This window comes from Martes martes (assembly GCF_963455335.1).
Source record: "Martes martes genome assembly, chromosome: 15".
In the NCBI taxonomy this organism is placed as follows: domain Eukaryota; kingdom Metazoa; phylum Chordata; class Mammalia; order Carnivora; family Mustelidae; genus Martes; species Martes martes.
Window position 1 is genome coordinate 39,506,634 of NC_137903.1, and position 17,709 is coordinate 39,524,342.

General features: G+C 59.6%; 1 protein-coding gene and 1 pseudogene across 2 annotated transcripts in view; both read right to left on the reverse strand.

Moving 5' to 3' along the window:
- TMEM63A (transmembrane protein 63A) overlaps positions 1–9,340 on the reverse strand; it is a 25,505-nt gene extending 16,165 nt beyond the window's left edge. The window contains exons 1-6 of the mRNA XM_080824993.1: positions 9,269–9,340; positions 6,218–6,400; positions 4,310–4,509; positions 2,601–2,680; positions 1,468–1,534; positions 551–588 (exon numbers count right to left, since the gene is read on the reverse strand). Coding sequence (XP_080681119.1) covers positions 551–588; positions 1,468–1,534; positions 2,601–2,680; positions 4,310–4,495 — 371 coding nt within the window. The 5' untranslated portion in view covers positions 4,496–4,509; positions 6,218–6,400; positions 9,269–9,340. The remainder of the gene's footprint in view (positions 1–550; positions 589–1,467; positions 1,535–2,600; positions 2,681–4,309; positions 4,510–6,217; positions 6,401–9,268) is intronic.
- On the reverse strand, positions 8,705–16,137 carry LOC308355937 (left-right determination factor 1-like; annotated as a pseudogene). The gene is made up of 7 exons: positions 16,034–16,137; positions 14,071–14,364; positions 12,491–12,734; positions 11,948–12,190; positions 11,353–11,643; positions 9,416–9,615; positions 8,705–8,832 (listed from the first exon to the last, which is right to left on the reverse strand). The product of its transcript is annotated as a left-right determination factor 1-like (transcript).
- Between the last annotated feature and the right edge of the window lie 1,572 nt (positions 16,138–17,709).

Sequence of the window (17,709 nt, forward strand, 5' to 3'; positions counted from 1 at the left end):
GGCCCAGAGAGAGGGACATCCCCAGCACCCCATAACTGCCACATATCATCAGTTCTGAGAGGTCCTTCCCGTATCTGGGTGCCCTGGAAGGATGCTCCCTGCGATCGCAGCAGACCCTAGCTGGATAGGATTTTTCCCTGCAGCCCCCACATCTTAAAAACAAGGCAACTTTTAACCCAATGAGGTGAATGTACTAAAGCATCATTATTTTTCCTCTTTGCACCGAATTAGACACAGAAGCCTGATGGGTAGAGCCTCTGGCCAGGCATGTCCATGTTAGATACTAAGGAGGCATCACTCCCGCCTACAGCCCAAAAAATCAGCTTTAGTGAGCTCATGCAGGGATCGTCCAGGACCCCCAATTCTCAGCCCCCACATCTGGCTTTGGACCTGAGCTGAGAAGCGGCGAAGAGACCCCATCTCACGGGCGGGCCATTTTGGCCTTTCCTCCTCGTGGGTCAAACACGCAAAAACCCACCCAAGAAAGACAGCCAGCCAGACACCCCCACACACACACCAACACACACCCCAGCCACCGCGCTGTACTCACTGCAGGCGGAAGATGGCGGTCAGCCAGGGGCAGCATCCCTGGAAATGCAGAGAACAGGGGGCAGCCATGAACATCTGTGTCTTTGGGAGGCAGATGTGATCATCGTCTGTGACATTAAACAACCCGCTAACCTCCCCTGGCGTGAAAGCAATGCTTTTGTTCCCAATTCAGCAAGCTACCACGTGTCCCCAGAGTGACAGGGTCTCCATGCTCCCACCCCATGCCTGGAACACTTGTAAAAACCTCTCAAGCTTTGACAATTGGCAGAATCATACAGGCTCTAGGGGCAAATGCTGAACTTGAAGAGCGAGCTGACGGAGCTCAGGACAGCTGCAGAGAAGCTTCTGCAGGCTTCTGTTTAGTTGTCTGGAATGACAGGCTGAGACTTGAGATGGATGCAGGGAAACGAGCCTCATGGATGGGACGGTCCCCCCCTCCAGTGGGATTATGGAGGGAAGGGGGGTCTCTAGGTTTTACTGTCCATCGCCTCTCTTACAGACAATCCCCCCTAAAGCTGGGCTGTCCCCTGGCTGGGAGACACACAGGTTTGGTCACCATCCCTTCAGGGCGACAGGGCTGGATAAGGCATGATCCCTGCCCAGCGGTGGCTCAAACCAGCAGCAAGCCCTCAACAAACTGTCACACTTGTCCCTGAGTGTGATCACAGAGACGAGCGCTGCGATCACAGGGGCTGCGGGGAGCCCTCTGCCTGAGAGTTGATCCCGTCCCATGCTCCCCGCAGCGGCGTCCTCCCTGCGCACATCCCAATCTGGGTGGCTTGGTCGGTGTAGGGAAGAGCTGTCACCAGCACCGGCCACTCAGGATGCAGGGTCCTGAGTCAGCCGCTGAACAGGCACATGGCGGCCCTCCCCCGCCCCTGCCCCTGCCGCGGCCGCACCAGTCCCTTCAATACCAACCAGCTCGCTTTCAAAATCTTGTTGCCCGAAAGAGGAAGATGAAGATAATCTCTGGAATCTGGACTCACTAGAAACACAAAAGGGAAGAACGACAGAAAATTCTTTCCCCAGGTCTACACTCCGCGTCCAGCATGCTGCCGCCTCTTAGAGCTCCGGGCCAAAGCTTCAAGCCCACTGCAGAGCCGGCACAAGGTGTGATGTGGCCCAAAGGATGTGCAGACAGGGCGAGGCCCACACCTGCGCGTGAGAGCCGTGACACTCCACCTCACAGGGGACGAGGGCCCAGGGCTTAGGCATCAGCAGAACACACCCGTACCCCACGTCCTGGGGCCCCAGCGCTGCCACTCGTCCACATATAGGGCCTTGGAGCACGGACGTCCGCGATCCGTTTCCCCAGGTGTTAAATAGAACTCAGAACAAATGCCATATTCTGTCCGATCCACAGCACCACCGGCTTGCAAACACCAGCACCGAGGCCACGGGGAAGGAAGGTGTCTGTGCCCCCTGCCCCGCATGCACAGACCGTGTTACACCACGGCCCCATGGAGCAAGAGCGGCAGGGGTCGTGTGGTGAGCACCCGAGGAGGCTGGGGGGGCGAGAAGCGGGCACACGAGGGTCTCCCCCACAGCTTCCCATTCTGCATTTGACATAGGATCCAGGCCGTGCGGCAGCAGCTGAGCTTGAAGAGGCTGGCACGCAGGCCTGGAGTCCAATCCCCCCTTGGGTGTCCTGAGCCGTCAGAGCCTGGGGTAGGGGGGTGTCGGGCCAAGGGGGACCCTACTCCCCTACAGACTCAGCTGACACTGGCTAAGCAGGGCCAGCCCCCCACGCTGACCCCGCACAGGGACAGGGGCAGCTCCCTAACCTGCCTCGCCTCGTCCCAGCCCTAGACTAGCTCATTTCCAGAAAGAGACCCTTGAAAATACTCAAGGTCAGAATGACAACTTCTCCCTGAAAAGCCCTACGTATTCGAGGCAGCTGGGTTTCCTCCGCAGCCTGAAGCCAACAGCTCCTGGAGCGCCAGCCGGGCAACAAGTGCAGTCTAGACTCAGCACCCCCAGGGGCCGCCAGCCTGTCCCATGGACGGACGGGGACACATACACACAAACTTGAGGTGACGTGTCCTTATTACCTGTCAACTTCCGACACCAGTGCAATGCGGCCATAATCCCAGAATCTCCTTCTTATGATGGTAAACACCGAAATTAAACACTAGAAGGACAAAAGAACTTCTCGTTAGAGAGAGACAGTGGTCTTAGAGGCAAAGCCCATCGCCCTAAGTCCAGCGGAGCTGGGAGGGCCCAGAGACGGTGTTGAGCTGCCCAAGGCCACACTGTGCCAGGGTCGGTTGGATGCTCTGCACACCCCCTTTGCCAGCGCCCACCCACACTGCGCTGGGCCTCCTGGGGCCCCCCTCGTCCCACACACCTGCCCCGTTCCCTGCTCTCAGGGCCACATCAACAGCCACGACTTCCCCAGCCCGGACGGGCCTTCCTTGGCTCCTGGCAGGAGGACAAGCCCAGACCCCGCAGCTGCCGTGGGGACCAGTCTCCCTTCCCTTCACACAGATTTGCATGTTTGATTCCAAGATGCAGCACAGCCCCAGGCCAAGCGAGCAGCCGTCAGACCTTCACTTGGTGTGCGGTTCTCCCGGACAGGCTGTGCCCACCGAGGACCTGCTGCTCTGGGGCCCTGGGCTCATCTCATCTCTCATCGTTTTAGCTGCCCTACACCTCCGCAGACCTGGGCAGGTCTCTCCTTGCTCCCACACAGGTTCCCTCCCTCCAGGTTCAGGGAGGCAGAGACAGCCATTTCCATCAACAACCCTGCTGCCCGGTCAGGAGCTAAACTTTTCAATGTGGGTTTTGTCTCCCTAAAGCCAGAACCCCACGGGGCCTGCGCTCCTGCTCCCTGAGGAATTAGTTCCAGGCGGGTGGGGAGTTGGCGACCATCTCCAGAGGCAGGTGAGTCATGCCTTAGGGTAAACTTGAAGGCTGCTCAGGGCGAGCTCCTGCCCCTGCCTTCTTGGGGTGTGGACATCTCCCATGCGCCCACGTCTTCCAGGCCCCGCCGGCTCCCAGGTGCACCCCAGAACATCCCATGATAAAAATCCACTGCCTGCAGACTCCCACCTCAGCCAGGCCCCCTCAGCCACGGCTACCTCCGTCCCAGACGTGTCTTCTTGGCCCACTGCCCCCACCCACGCTGCACCCCATTTACTCCCATGGGCTCTCTCACGCATAGAGAGAAGCCATCAGGAGGCGGGCAGGCCAAGGAAGGTGCGCCTGACCCCAGCGCCTGCCACCTGGCCAAAGGTGGGTTGGCACAGGGGAGAAAAGTTGTGTACTACTAACTGGAGGGGTTGGTTTGGGAACGGGGAGGTCTACACGAAAGAGAAGCCACTGTGTGAGCCAGCTCTGAGTAAGGGGGGCCTTTTCCTTAAAAGGCCCAGGATCCAGTGAGGACAGGAGGTGATGTTTCTAACCCAGGAGGTGCGGCCACTCTGATCTGAACCCACACCTTCTGTCCTCCCCTCTCATCCCTGCAGACACCCCCCTCCCGTGGGCCTCCCCACGTGACGGGCCACTAACTCAACATCAAGGGCACAGCCGCATGGGCTCTTTCCCTGCAAAGCCTGGCGGGATCTTCTCCAGAAATCCCTGAGGAAAGACTCCTGACCCCTGCTGTGCAGAGGGACACACGCAGGTCACAGCCACAGCTGGAGGGCAACACAGCGGGCATCCACACTCAGGTGTGCCTGGCTCCTCACCTGACCATCCCAGAAGGCCCGGGGGGACCAGGGTTGGGGGGAAGCGGGGTGGGGGGGAGGGGGCATCTCACCAGGAAGCAAACGACGTCTATGAGCAGGACGGTGGGGACGCCTCCAAAGGTGACCCCCTGCAGCACGGTGCTGTTCTTGGCTGAGTTGTAGCAGTAGGAGTCATTGGGCCGGTCCCCGAGGCCCAGCCGCCCACGCAGGGACACCGCCTCAGACTGCCACAGCTCCAGGGACCGGGGGCCGGTCATCGCGACTGTCCTCCCTGCAGAGAAAACGTGGGCCGACAGTCAGGGTGTGGATGCCCCTGCGGTCTCCTGGGCCTGTGCTGGTGGAGCCCAAGGTGGGGGCAGGCAGCAAGGAATCGGGGAGCGGCTGACACCAGGCCCCACGCGCCTGGCAGAGCACAGGAGAATAGCTCCATTGTGGGGACAGTGTCAGGAGGGGGGAGGGCTGGTCCGGGACACAGCTGGCCGCCTCCTGGAGTGGGTGAATGGGAAGGAGGGGAAGGCCAGGGGCCACTGGGGCCGCCGACCAGAGCATCCTGTGGGAGCTGCGGGGAGCTCGAGAGGGCAGGCAGGGGACAGACAGGAGGGAGATAAAGGTGGGGAGTAAAGCAGGACTGAACAAATAAGAAGGGACACCCAGGGAGGCAACAATGGTGGATCCCCTGGAGCCACAGACGGGCCCCCGGCCCCACTACTCCTGGGCTGTCCAGCCCGGACCTCAGACACAGGCCATTCCATCCACTTGGAACCGAGGCTCGGGGGTTCTACGGAGTGAGTCAGCACAGAATCGGCCCCCAGACCCAGCCTCTTCCTGCCATGCCACACTCCCCGTCTGGCACGATGACAAACACACATTAGCTCAGTGACGGCCCAGAAGGGGCAGCCAGAGGAGGCCGAGGCAAGGTGGGGGAGCAGGGAGAGATAGAGGAGGATGGGAGAGAGGGAGGGGGGTTCCTCAGGGACCCCTGGAGCGCACTCCCAGCCCTGTCCTCTCACCTCCCTGCCCAGGTACCCTCGGTCTAACTGGAAGGCCCAGCATTTCCAAAGCAAATATCGCTCCTGGCTGGTTGTTGACCTTCCCTTTCTGAGGCTGCCAGCACTCCCGCGAAGCCTATGGAAACCTCCAGGGTTTGTCTACTGACACACGCCCAAGTCCTGGCCCCCTTCTCATGCTGTCTGCGGCCAAAAAGCCAGCAGGAATCCTCGGCACCCCTTCCTCGAGCTCCCCCTGCCCCGTCTGGTGAAACTCGTTTGTCAAGGGGTCCTGCTAGGTCTGACATTTCTTTTTCCTTTTTTAAAAAAGATTTTCTTTCTTTCTTTCTTTAAGAAAGGGAGTTCATGGTGGGGGAGGGGTGCAGAGGGAGAGGGAGGGAGAGAGAACCCTCAAGCAGACTCTGTGCTGAGCAGAGAGCCCGACACGGGGCTCGATCTCACAACCCTGAGATCACGACCCGAACCAAAATCAAGAGTCGGACACTTAACCAACTGAGCCACCCAGGAGCCCCCAGCTCTGATATTTCTAACCTGTTATGGAAACAAAACTCCTGGGGATAAGAAGAAAAGGTACAGACAACCCAACCAGGTGTTTGGACTACCTGGGAATGCTGCTCGGGTGTGTGTGGGCTGGTGAGCACCACTTCTGACCCCGGGGGCTGGGTGGCTGGGGACAGTCTCTCTCTCTCTCTCTCTCTCTCTCTCTCTCTCACACACACACGCCAGAAAAAGCGGGAAGGGGGTGGGGTGGCAGGTCCTAGGGCCTGGGAGGATCCCCCAGAAGGCCGAGTCACTTCCTCACCCCTGTAAGAGATTTGGCAATGGCTGGAAGATAAGAGGCCAGAGCCATGGAGTTGGTGGCTCTGAACAGAGTCCCGGAGACTCCCGTGGGAGGCAGATCCTGCGGCTCACCCAGCAGCACCACCCAACAGCAGGGCCCAGCGCCTGCCCCTCCCCCTACCCCACACTCACCAGCAGGGAGGACTGTGGGCGCGTCCCTCCGAGAGGTCCTCACTTGGAGCCGGCTCCGGCTTTGGCTCTGGCACACACAGAGGCAGCTCCGGCCGCCTCCCAGGACGCCTCCGGCCTGCTACTCATTTCCCGCAGGGCCTTCCTGACCGCAGGACCCAGGAGCGCCAGCCTTCACAGGCTTCCCTAAGGAACACAGGTGGCCCGAGTCACTGGGGGCGGCCTTCCCCCAGCCTGGCACACTGCCCTGTGCTCACACCTGCCCTGAGTCTCTGAACTCAGACACCCACATGGAGCCTCTCGCTCTCCCCCCAGGGGGGCTCCCCCAGCCTGGTCTCCTCCCAGCTCCCAGAACTGGTCCTGGGCCCTCCTCTGGGCAGCCTGCTCCTCTCTCCTCCTCCAACATCGGCAGCCTCTCCCCCCTTCTCCGGCTCCTGGAACTGCAGGGACCGGGGAGTGTCCCCCCTACAAGGGCAGGGGTGGCCGCGGGCTCCAGGTCAGCCCCTGAGTCCAGGACCTCAGCGGGCCCCCAAGGGCAGCTGCTGTCTGAGGGTTGGCATCAGGAGAGGGAACACAGAAGAACAAGGAAGCCTGAAAGCTGACGTGGGAAGAAACTGCTGTGGAGGGAAACCTGGGGTGCTCAGTGGGTTGACCATCTGCCTTGGGCTCAGGTCATGATCCTAGGGTCCTGGGATCGAGCCCGCAACTGGCTCCCTGCTCAGCGGGGAGTCTGCGTCTTCCTCTGCCTGCCGCTTCCCCTGCTTGTGCTCTCTCTTTCTCTCTGACAAATAAATAAATAAAATCTTTAAAAAAAAAAAATGCTCACAGAGGGAGAGCACTGTCCCTGGGAGCAGAGGCCCCGCAGGAGGAAGCTTCCTGTGCTCCCCCTTCCCCCTCCAGCTCTAGGCACACCTCTAAGTCACTTTCCTCCTGCCAAACAGGCTCCCTGGGGTGGTTTTACAAAGTTGGGCAAGAGCTCGTGAGGCCAGCCAGCAAACACTGACAGCCTGGGAGGGAGCCTCACGGCGCCTCAGACTATGGCCCCGCCGGGTCAGCCCCTTCTTGGGGGAGCGCCCAGGTGAGGACAGGGCTTTGGAGGCCCGCCGTCCTCTCAGATCTTTCAGCTCCGTTGTGAACTGTCCCTGCGCTATACACACGTCCCCTCCAAATTCTGCTGAAACATCACGGTGCCTCCAGAACCAGCGCCCCCCACCCCCACAGCATCTTCCCGAACAGACAAGCTCTGACCCGACAGCTGGGGGCACAAGCACCACAGGGCAGCCCTGCCTGGCTGGGACCGGTGGGGTGAACCAGGAAGTAGCCCCCGCGTCCACGGGACCCACGGGCAGTCTTCCCATTTATAAACCCGCTTAGGCGAATGCCCCATCCGTGCCTCACGGAGAGCTCTCTAGTAACCTGACGGTAGGAGAGGCCAGGGGAATAGCAGGTGACTCGGGCCCCCACCTCCAAGTGCAGCCCTTGTGCACCCCAGAATCTGGCCGTGACATCGTGAGGGAGGGCTGAATCCAACAGCCGGCCTCAAACTTGCCAACGCTAACCCACCAGCTACCTGAGTTGGCAGCCAAGGCAGCCAGGACAGGCCCTTGACTGTCAGCACACCCGACCACCTACACCCTCCTTCCAGAAAAGCCAACAGAATGTGGCAGGAGGTTCGTGAGCCCTGTTGGGTCTTGTGAGAAGGCCCCATTCAAATTCAGGGTATTTTTATCAGCACAAATCTCCCGACAGCAAGACTACGCACAGCTGCGGCCCTTCAGCCACAGGACCTGACTCAGAGAAGCTTGCCCAGCGAATGCAAAGGTCTTAAAGCACCACCAGACAGGACCCGGGACCCTGGACCACTGTTTCCCTCCCTAGACACGGGCCCGCCAGTCTCAGGGAGGCAGGGCACCCAGAAGGGCACCCTGAGCTCTGCACTTACAGGGTCTCTGTGCCATGTTGCTTAGACAAGTGGCTTAAATGCTCAGTGCCTTGACTTCCTTTTCCATAAAATGGGGGCGATGATGTTGTTCCTCTTACAGGGCTGTTGGGAGGCCCACACCTGAGACAGCGCCCATGAAGCACTTAGCCCAGGGCCTAGGCCCAGTGAGCACTCAAAAGGTCTGGGTTTTTATTTTAAGTCACTCCTCCAGCTAGTGGGGGAAAAAAACATCAGGACTCCCTCTAATGTTTGAGGAACCTTTCCCGGGGACACTAAACAAACAAGAGGTCATTGTGAAGAGGAGGGGGCCTCTGTGTCTCTTCCCATCCTCCTGGAAGCAGCACACTTGGGACTCTGACAGGTGTCAGAGGGTGGGGGGAGGGAGAAATACTGGTTGATGGGATGATGGGGAGTCTTTCCCCATCCCCCATGAGTGTCTTCAACCCCGTAGGCGCCAGGGCCTCAGAAGGGCCCCAACGTGTCTCCACAGCTGCCCCCCACCCCTGTCCCATGCCCCAGCTGGGACTTGGGAAGGACAGCCCACCGGCCTAACCAGGAACCCCCGGCCCTGTGGGCGCTGCTGGCACGCAGCCCCGCAAGCCCAGCGGGGAAGGAAGCTGGCAGCCACTCGGTCTCCCGCCCCGTGGAGTCCTGCCCTTGAGGACACCGCCTGGGGCTGAAACGGGGAGGCCAACCCAGAGTCTCAGGTAGCCAGTCTGATCAGGTCCCCGAACCTGGGCGGTTTGGTTTCCTGGCAGAACTCTCCTCACCCTCCCCAACCCTGGGCCTCCCTCGGGGCACCCGTAGGGGTCACTGAGGGACAGTCCCCGGGGCTTCTACCCCGGCCCAGCGGCGGGGGACTCCGGCGCCCGCCCCTTCCCAGGCCTGCCACGCAGAGTAGGAGAAAGAAGAGCCCCACCCCTCCCCGCACCCCGGCCCCCGGCTGCGCTCCTCGTTCCCCGTCCCGGCTGCGAGGTCGGGCTCCCGGGGACAAGTCCCCAGGGGAAGGGGAGGGGAGAGGGAGCCTGGGGGCGGGGGGGGTGGGGAGTCCGGAGAGGCTGTGGGCCGGGGACCCGACCCCCCGCTCCCACCCTGCGCCCCTTCCTCTCTACCTGCGGCGAAGGCGCGGCGTCTGCACCTGGCCTGCTGGGGCGGTGTCCCCGTCACTCAAAAGTTGCAAAGGGAAACTCGGGCGCCTCCCGCACATGCGCAGAACCGCGAGCGCCTGCCCCATTGGCGGCCCCCTCCGGGCCGCGCACCGCCCCGGCCCTCGCCCGGCGGGACCGCAGCCCCCCGGGAGGACGCGCGGCTCAGCTCCGGGCGGAGGTCGCAGGGCCGCTGGCGACCCCGGGGTTCCGAGCTGCCCGGCCGGGCCGGGAGCTCCTTCTCCCCGGAGCGGGCCGGAGCGCACGGGACGGGAGGCAGGGATAGGTCCCGCGCCGGCCCGGGGTTTCCGTATCTGCAGCCCCGAACCGGGGAGCCCGGGAGCCGGGGAGCCGGGGACCCTCGGGGCCTTCCCGGCACAACCCCTCGGGACCCTCACGTGGGCGCCCTGGCGACCTCTGGGGCCTCTCCCACGTCTGAGCTCTTCTCTTTCACTGCCACGTTCAAGGCCTTCTCCGTTCCTCCCTGCCCCTGAATGGCCCGGCCTGTGGCTCTCTGCGGTGAGGGGCGCCGGGGTGGGAGCCGGGCGCATCTTCCTGCTTCTCCAACAGTTCCCTTCCGTCCCATCTGGCCTCCTCCTGGTCCCCCTTCCCACCCCGCACCACCCCCCACCATCCCAGACACTCGTTATTTCCTGGAGTTTGCTGAGGGCCCCTGCACTCCACCCTCGTCCTCCTGACAAGCGCCTGGGCATCTGTCCTCTTCTGCTGTTACCTCCTGCTGCCAAGGGCCTCGCACTTAACCTCCCCCAGGCTCCTGCCTGTGGTTGGCTGGACGTCTATATCCTCCCCCCCAACCCGCCTCTGCGGCCGTACCAGACTTCTCAGACTGCCTGTCTTCCCATCCCTCACGCCCCCATCCTCATTCTTTCCCTGACTCACCACCTGCCTGGTCTGTACTGAGGGGTCCCAGGAAGTGCCAGGCTCTACCCACCAGGAAGTTAGAATGGTGAAGCCACTGACCAAGGGGAAAAAGAGAGAGAGAGATGTTCAAATCTTTGATTTCAAAATTGCAGAGAGGAAAGGGATTTCTAAACTTGACTTTCAGTAGATGAAGTTTATTTCAAAATCAAGAGAAGGCCAAGTGGGTCCGAATGTGAGTTCAGAAAGCCATAACCCCTTGTCACGTGTGATCGGTGTAGCAGGTGCTGGTAAAAACACCATTTTCTTAAATCTCCAGTAGATGGATGGGAGGCAGGGATTATTCTGTTGTGTAGGGAAGGAAATAGAGGTTTGGAGGGTATGGAATTCAGAGCTAATAAGAGCTCTGCACACTGTCTCAAATTGAAGATGACCAGGCTGGGTTCAAAGTCACAGCTTATCAGTCCCTGTGATCAGTGCATTGGAAAATGTCATATTCATTTTCAACATCTGCTCCCTTCATCTGCCTCCACAGCTAAAGGCTGACGTACAGTCTTACAGTTCTCATTATTTTTTTCATCACAGACATTTTTGTTTTGTAGCAAGTAGAATTGAAACAAAGCCCACTCACTGTGCCCAGGAAGGTAAAATATCAACAGTGACAAAAAGACATCTGCTTGGCTTCTAGCAGGATGGGTGCCCTGGACCCCGAATGGCTTCAGTCCTAGCTTCCTAAACAACTGAGACCTTGACCGAGTCCTCTCTAGCTCCCTCCTTGGTTTTCTAAGCACATTGACCTAATCCCCTTCAGAACTTCCTGTTCCCTCTGGGTAACGGGTAAATAGAGAAATACAGATGAAACCGTGTTTCACTTGTTAGAAAATGTCCTTACTATCTGGGTTGGGAATACACAACCCATACTTGACCCTAAGACAGGCCCATTCTGCAGAGCTCAGCCCAGGTCCAGCAACAGAGCAAGGAAACAATGACAATCAGGAGGTGAGCTGAATGAACAGAGAGCTCAGTGGATGGCACAGAGCATTTGTCCATCAGCAGTAACCCCCAGCTCTCTCCGAGACATACAATAGCCCTGACACAGCCAAGTCCCTCAGTGGCTCCGCCCCCCACCTAAGGCTCCAGATCCCAGGCACTCTTCCCAGGAGCAGCCGCACTTCTGCACCCTGGTCGGCCTGGCCCTGCCTCCCTCCTTGACGCTCACGATCATGGGCAGCGAGGTCGTCTCAGAGGCAACGCACTGCCGCGGGCCCAGAAATGGCCACTCGAAGGGCAGGGGCCGCGGGGGCTGCTGGCAGGCGCCCACGCACTCATAGGTCAGGAAGCCCGGGGGCTCCAGGACCCAGTCCTCAGCCCACTTCATCCCTTGCAGGTCAATGTACATCTCCTGGCGGCAGCAGCGCGTGGCCTCCGTCAGGGACACCTCGGGGTCACAGTCGCCCTGAGCTCTGCGAGGGGGGCGGGAGTAAGGAGAGGACAAGGTCGGCAGGGGGCGGGGCAGGGGCGGGGAATGGGGCATCTGGGAGGGAGCTTTACCATCCAGCACTCCTTATGTTCAAAAGGCTATTTGTGGCAAGGACGGGTCACTACCAACAGCCAAACAGTACATCACAAGTGCCACTTGTCCTGAGACTGAAGGACAATCTCCTGCGGGCACTCACTCCCATGGGCACCCTGAAATGTCCCACTTGGACTGAGCTGGCATTACCCCGTACCCTGTGATCGGGTCCCCCATGGGGCCCGGGTTCCTACCCGTAGGCCCCCAGGTCCAGCGTGTGCAGCTCCAGCTGGGGCTCGCCCTGCCGCGCGCCCTCGGGCCCCTGGGAGGCGAAGCGCACCAGCTTGTGGACGCCCGAGGCCAGTGGGCCCAGGTGCTCCCTGTGCACCGTCACCTGCAGGAGCAGAGGCTGGCGAGGTCAGCTCAGCTGCTGCCAGAAGGTCACCGCCTCTGTCACGTCGAAGGCCTTCCAGCCGCTCTCGTGCAGGGACACCAGCCTGTGACAGGGCAGCGCGGAGACGGAGATCTAAGCTGGAGGCTAGGGGTTCCTCCCCCAGCCTCCCCTCTCCTCCCTTGTGCTGGGGACCCCATTCCCTCACCTCCCCGCCCCCTCCCCTCCTGTCTCCTCCTCCGAGCTAGCACCCCACTTCTCCCTCTCTCCCCTGCGCCCTGACTCCTGCCCCCCCTTCCCCCAGCTAGGACTCCCCTCTCCTCCTCCCACCACTGCGACCTCCACACACCCCCTCCTCCCATATCCTCTTCACCCCTGCCCTTCCCTCCCCATTAGCAGTACCCACCTGGAGTCCACCAGCAAGGTGCTGTTGGAGCTGTCTTCACAGACCTGCAGCCACCCGACGGTGACGCGGGCGCGGGTGCTGTACAGGACAGTCACGCGTACCTGCATAGCGGGACTCCTGGAAGAGGTGCAGCACGGCCCCGCACCAGCTTGCATCAGCTCGCCGTTGGGGGGCAGCCGCCGCTCCATGCTAAACACCAGCAGGTGCGTGGAGGCCTCCGACACCAGCTACCTGTATGCCACCTCTGGGGACAGGAAGAGGGTCAGGAGGCCTCTCCAGCACAAGGGCAGCTGCGAGAGGAGCAGGATCTGGAGCCAACCAACAGCATTTCCCTGGGAGTCCCCAGGGAGATCCCCAAGAATCCGCAGGATAGGGATCTCTGTGGGGGGTGGGGCTTGGCCTTAAGTGCACAGACATGCAGCTTTCTGGTAGGTTTTTGTTTTGTTTTTACTTCTATTTTTTTATTTTTTGAAGATTTTATTTATTTATTTGACAGACAGAGATCACAAGTAGGCAGAGAGGAAGGCAGAGAGAGAGGAGGAAGCAGGCTCCCCTCGGAGCAGAGAGCCCGCGGGGCTTGATCCCAGGACCCTGGGATCATGACCTGAGCCAAAGGCAGAGGCTTTAACGCACTGAGCCACTCAGGCGCCCCATTGTTTTTACTTTTAAATAATCTCTATGCCCTGTGGGGGCTCAAACTCCCATCCCCAAGATCCAGAGACACATGTTCCACCTTCTGAGCAAGCCATGACCCCGGACCTGCAGCCTTCTTTGGGCAAAGGGCACAACAAAACTGGAGGGCCAATGGAGAGGGAGAGAGAGAGAGAGAGACAGACAGGCAACCCTGCCACGGAGATCTCTGGTCACCAGCTGAGTGTCCTAAGAAGCAGAGCAAGAGCCCTGAAATCCCTTCATTTCCCTCTCATGCCCAGGGAGATGTCCCCAGCTGGAGGAACTGGCTTTTGTGGGGCCTATAACCAGCTTTTGCAGGGCTACTGACTCTGGAGGCCAATGGTGGGACAGGTCCCACAGCCCCCAGGCCATGTGTCCCCAGCACCTGAGTCTCCCGGCCTCCAGGCACCCACCCTCCCAGCTGGAAAGCAGCAGGTGTGGGTCTGTCCCTGGGCACTGAAGAGGGGAGCCCAAGCCCCACAGAGGTGAGGGGGTGCAGTGCCATTCACCTCTCCACAGGCTGACCTTGAAAATGATGGAATCAGCCCTTCCCTCTCATCTCACAAGCTGCCCCCCACTCTGGGAATCAGAGCCGGTTCACCCCCATTTCCAGAGAAGCCAACAAGCTCAGAGACGTCGGGGGACTCGTCTAGAGCAGGACGACAAATAGCAGAGAGGAGCCCCAAGCCCCAAGGTCCTTCCTCTCTTGCCTCGGCCTTGGCAGTGGGGCAGCTCCTCCCGGGCCTGAGCGGCAGGGGCGCTCAGGGCAGACAGAGACCCCCTTCCCCTGGGGAAAGCCGTCCTCACACCCAGAGGTCCCTGTCGCAGCGCCCCCGGAACAGGCTCCTCCCATCTTCTCCCGGCCCGCCCCCAGCCAGGACCCGGGAGCGGCGGCAGGGGGTCCTCACCTCGGAACCTCTGGCTGAACCTCTTCCCTCGAGAGCGGACCCCGTGGCTGCGCTGCAACAGGGCCACGTACTGGGCCATCACGTGCGCGGGGGTGACCAGCTCCTCCACGTCGCTTGTGTCCAGGACGGGCGCCTCTCGGAGCTGCAGCTGCCGCAGCAGGGTGCTGAGGATGTGCTCCCCGCTCAGGGCGGCCCCGGGGCCGGAACAGGGCCCACAGAGCCCAGCACGGCCACAGTTGTGAAAATTTAGCACCAATGGGGGTGTGTCCAGCAAGGACCCATCTCTCCCTCTTTCTGGTGGCCGTTCACGGATTCGGAGATTAGACGTGGAAGCACCAGCCAGTGCCTCGCCCCCTCCAACCTCTGAGCGGAGACAACGGAGGCTCAGTGAGGTGACCGCCTCCTGGAGCTCCCCCAGTTGCTGATGGCTACATGGTAGCATCAGGCCTTCTGGCCGCCAGCCCGAATTCCTTCCACACCCTCCAGCTCTTCCCAGCCAGTCCTGCTGACCTGGGAAGCTTCAGGTGGGGAGATACTCTGTCCAAAGGATGGGGCCAGATGGGGGGGGGCGTTCCGGGCTTCCCGAGACTTCCTGCAAGGGCTGGAGGGTCTGCAGGTGCTTGGAGAGTTTTACTGGGGAAATGAAACACCTGGGCAGTTGCCAGGGGTCATGCTGCCACATAAAAGACAAGACACAGCTGGGGATGTACTTAGACTAATTAATTCTTTGTTGTTTATCTGAAATCTGGATTTCACTGGGAGTCCTCTTTTTTTTTTAATTTTTATTTATTTATTTGACAGACAAAGATCACAAGTAGGCAGAGAGGCAGGCAGAGAGAGAGGAAGAGAGAGGAAGGGAAGCAGGCTGAGCAGAGAGCCCGATGCGGGGCTCGATCCCAAGACCCTGGGACCATGACCTGAGCCAAAGGCAGAGGCTTTAACCCACTGAGCCACCCAGGTGCCCTGGGAGTCCTCTTTGGAGTTGCTGACTCTTGGCAGCCCAGGCCAGAGGCCCAAGAAAGCCAGTGTGGATTGGGAGATTTGTGACAATGGGCTGATGGCAGTCCCCACCCTTTGTCATGCAGAGGAGGGAACCCCTCATCCTGGTCTTGCACTTCCACCTGCTCTGGCTCAGATCTCCAGGGGGCCCTTGGGCGGCAGAGACGGTAAAGAGCCCAGAGCCTCCTTTTAGAAATGTGAACACTGTTTTCCTCCCAAGGCGTGGGGGAAGGGGAAGGAGCACCGTGAGGTCCCCACAGCAGAGGGGGAGACCAGGCTGCGCCAAGGGGGGTGCACTAGGGCACCCTCGGGCTGTGGAACACAGCTTTGTGTGGTGAGTCCCTTTCCCTGGGAGCTCCCCACCCCACGCCCCTGCACCTGAGCTCTCTTTCCCTATCAGCTGCTTCTTGGTCTCCTCGGGTGTCCCCAGGACACAGAGAAGGGGCAAAATCATCAATAAAATTTTGCTTAATTAATTGAAGGGAACGGGAGGGAGGAAGAGGAGCTTCTAGAAGATCCTTCTTCAGGGCAAGATGTGAGGAAAGAGATGGGCTTATGTGGGCATTTTTCTTTTCATGCACTTTTTACTTGGCCTTTAAAAAAAGCCTAATATTGCTAACGCCTCCCCCAAGAAAGAAAAGAAAGAGAGAAGGAAAGAAAAAAATCAGTCAGTCAATCTGGGTAGAATCCTACCACCTCACAGTGATACGTTTGTGGGTTTCTGAATCCCAGGAAGTCTGGTGTTTCAAGGGGGGAAGTCGGAGTCCAGACTCGGCTGCTGGGAAGCAGCCGCCCCCTGGAGGAGGAGGCAGGGAGGCCAGGGCCGCTGGGGACAAAGGCCAGCAGCCGTAGGCGACAGCCCCACCCTCAGGGGAGGCACTGTGATTCCGGGGACAGAGCCTGTGTCAGTCCAGGGAAAGGGGGTGGCTGGGTCACCGTGCAACCACACGTGTCCACCCTGCACCCGATTGTGCTGAGGCTGAAGGGAGTCCCCTCGCCCTCCCGTGTGGCATGGACAAAGCACTGGAGGCCGGTGGCCTTGGTGACTCTGGGTGGCTCCCCACACATTGGCAGTGTGAATCCCAGGGTATAGGAGCCTGGGAAGGCCCCATCTCTTCTGCCAGAGGTCAACCTGCTTCTGCTGCCAGCAGCCCTGAGGGGTGTGGGAGCCCTAAGCCAGCCTTCTCTGTCACCCAGGTGGGAACACGGGAGGGACAGAGTCCATGGGATGGCTCAGGACCAGATGGCAGCCTCCCTGGGACTCTGGTGGGTTCTGATCGTGATCGCCCCCACTTCAGTCCCTCTTGCCTCATCCATCAAGTACTTAGGGGCTCAGAGATAGAAGCAAAACTTGGAAAAAACTTGTGACATGGGAGACAAATGGCCAAAGGGGGCTCTGCAGCTGTGCGAGGCTCCCTTCCTCCTGCCACCACTCCTGAGCACATCCCAGACCACCCCTCCACCCCCATACATTCCCCCCATACATCCTGAGCACATCCCAGGCCACCCCTCCACCCCCATACATCCCCCAAGTTCAAAGTCACCCCTCTGAGACAGCCTTCTGACCCCAGGAAGCCTCCAGACTCAGGCCAGGCCGCCACACCCCAGCTGCTGGGGTGTGTGTCTCGCTGGCCCACCACCTGCTTCCTTCCTCCCTCTCCTCCTCCTCCGCCCCCTCCTCCTCCCCAGCGCCCCCCCACCCCCAGCCACCTCTGCAGAGCTACCTCTTCTGCTGTAATGTTTTTCTTCCTTGCCCAACACTGGTAAAGCACTACCTACAATATTTTCCTTACTTGTCCATGTGAATGGTCACTCGCCCCTGCACTCCCACCCCACAGACCACGGAGCTTCTAGGGGCCACGTGTCATTCGGGGATCCTGGCTGGTGGCTCCCCCACACCCCGATCCTGTGGCCCTCTACACCAGGTTTAAAAACGCTTGGGCTTCCTCCAGCAGGGGACAAAGCCTGCTTTCTACTCTGGGACTGGAGATAAGGCTGAAAATGTAAACATCCCCAGGGAAGGAAGCAGGCCTTCTAGAGACAGAAATCTCTGGTGGGATTGATACAGAGATCTCTGTTTAAACATAGATTGTAAAATTAAAATGTCATCACAGGATGCGTACTGCTTTGAAATTTGCTTTTTCATGTCCATTTATTTCACGTGGACCTGTTTCCAGGTGAGTACTTTTTTGTTTTTTAATTGCTCTTTAAAAAAATTAAACGAGTGATCCATGAAAATGTTCTCAATGTCAAGAATCCCATCAGAGCAAGGGCGCCTGGCTGGCTCGGTGGTAGGTGGAGCTTACAATGTTTGATCTAAGGGTCATAAGTTCGAGCCCCACATTGGGCATAGAGATGACTTAAAAATAGTAAATAAAAATTAAAATCCCAGCAAGGTGGAAGTCTGAAGAGAAAGAAGTGGACGTTTCCCTTCCCACTTCATAAATGCTCACACACTTAGCTGCTCCAAACAACACTTTCCAAAAACAGTCTCAGGGTTGTGCAGGTCTGAGGTCTGAGCACGCTCAAGCCAGTCTATGCTCAGGGGTCACACGGCTGAGGTCATGCTGTCTGCCGGGGCGGGACACTGCTCTAAGCTCACTCAGGCTGCCGGCAGGGTCCAGCTCCTTGGGCTGGAGG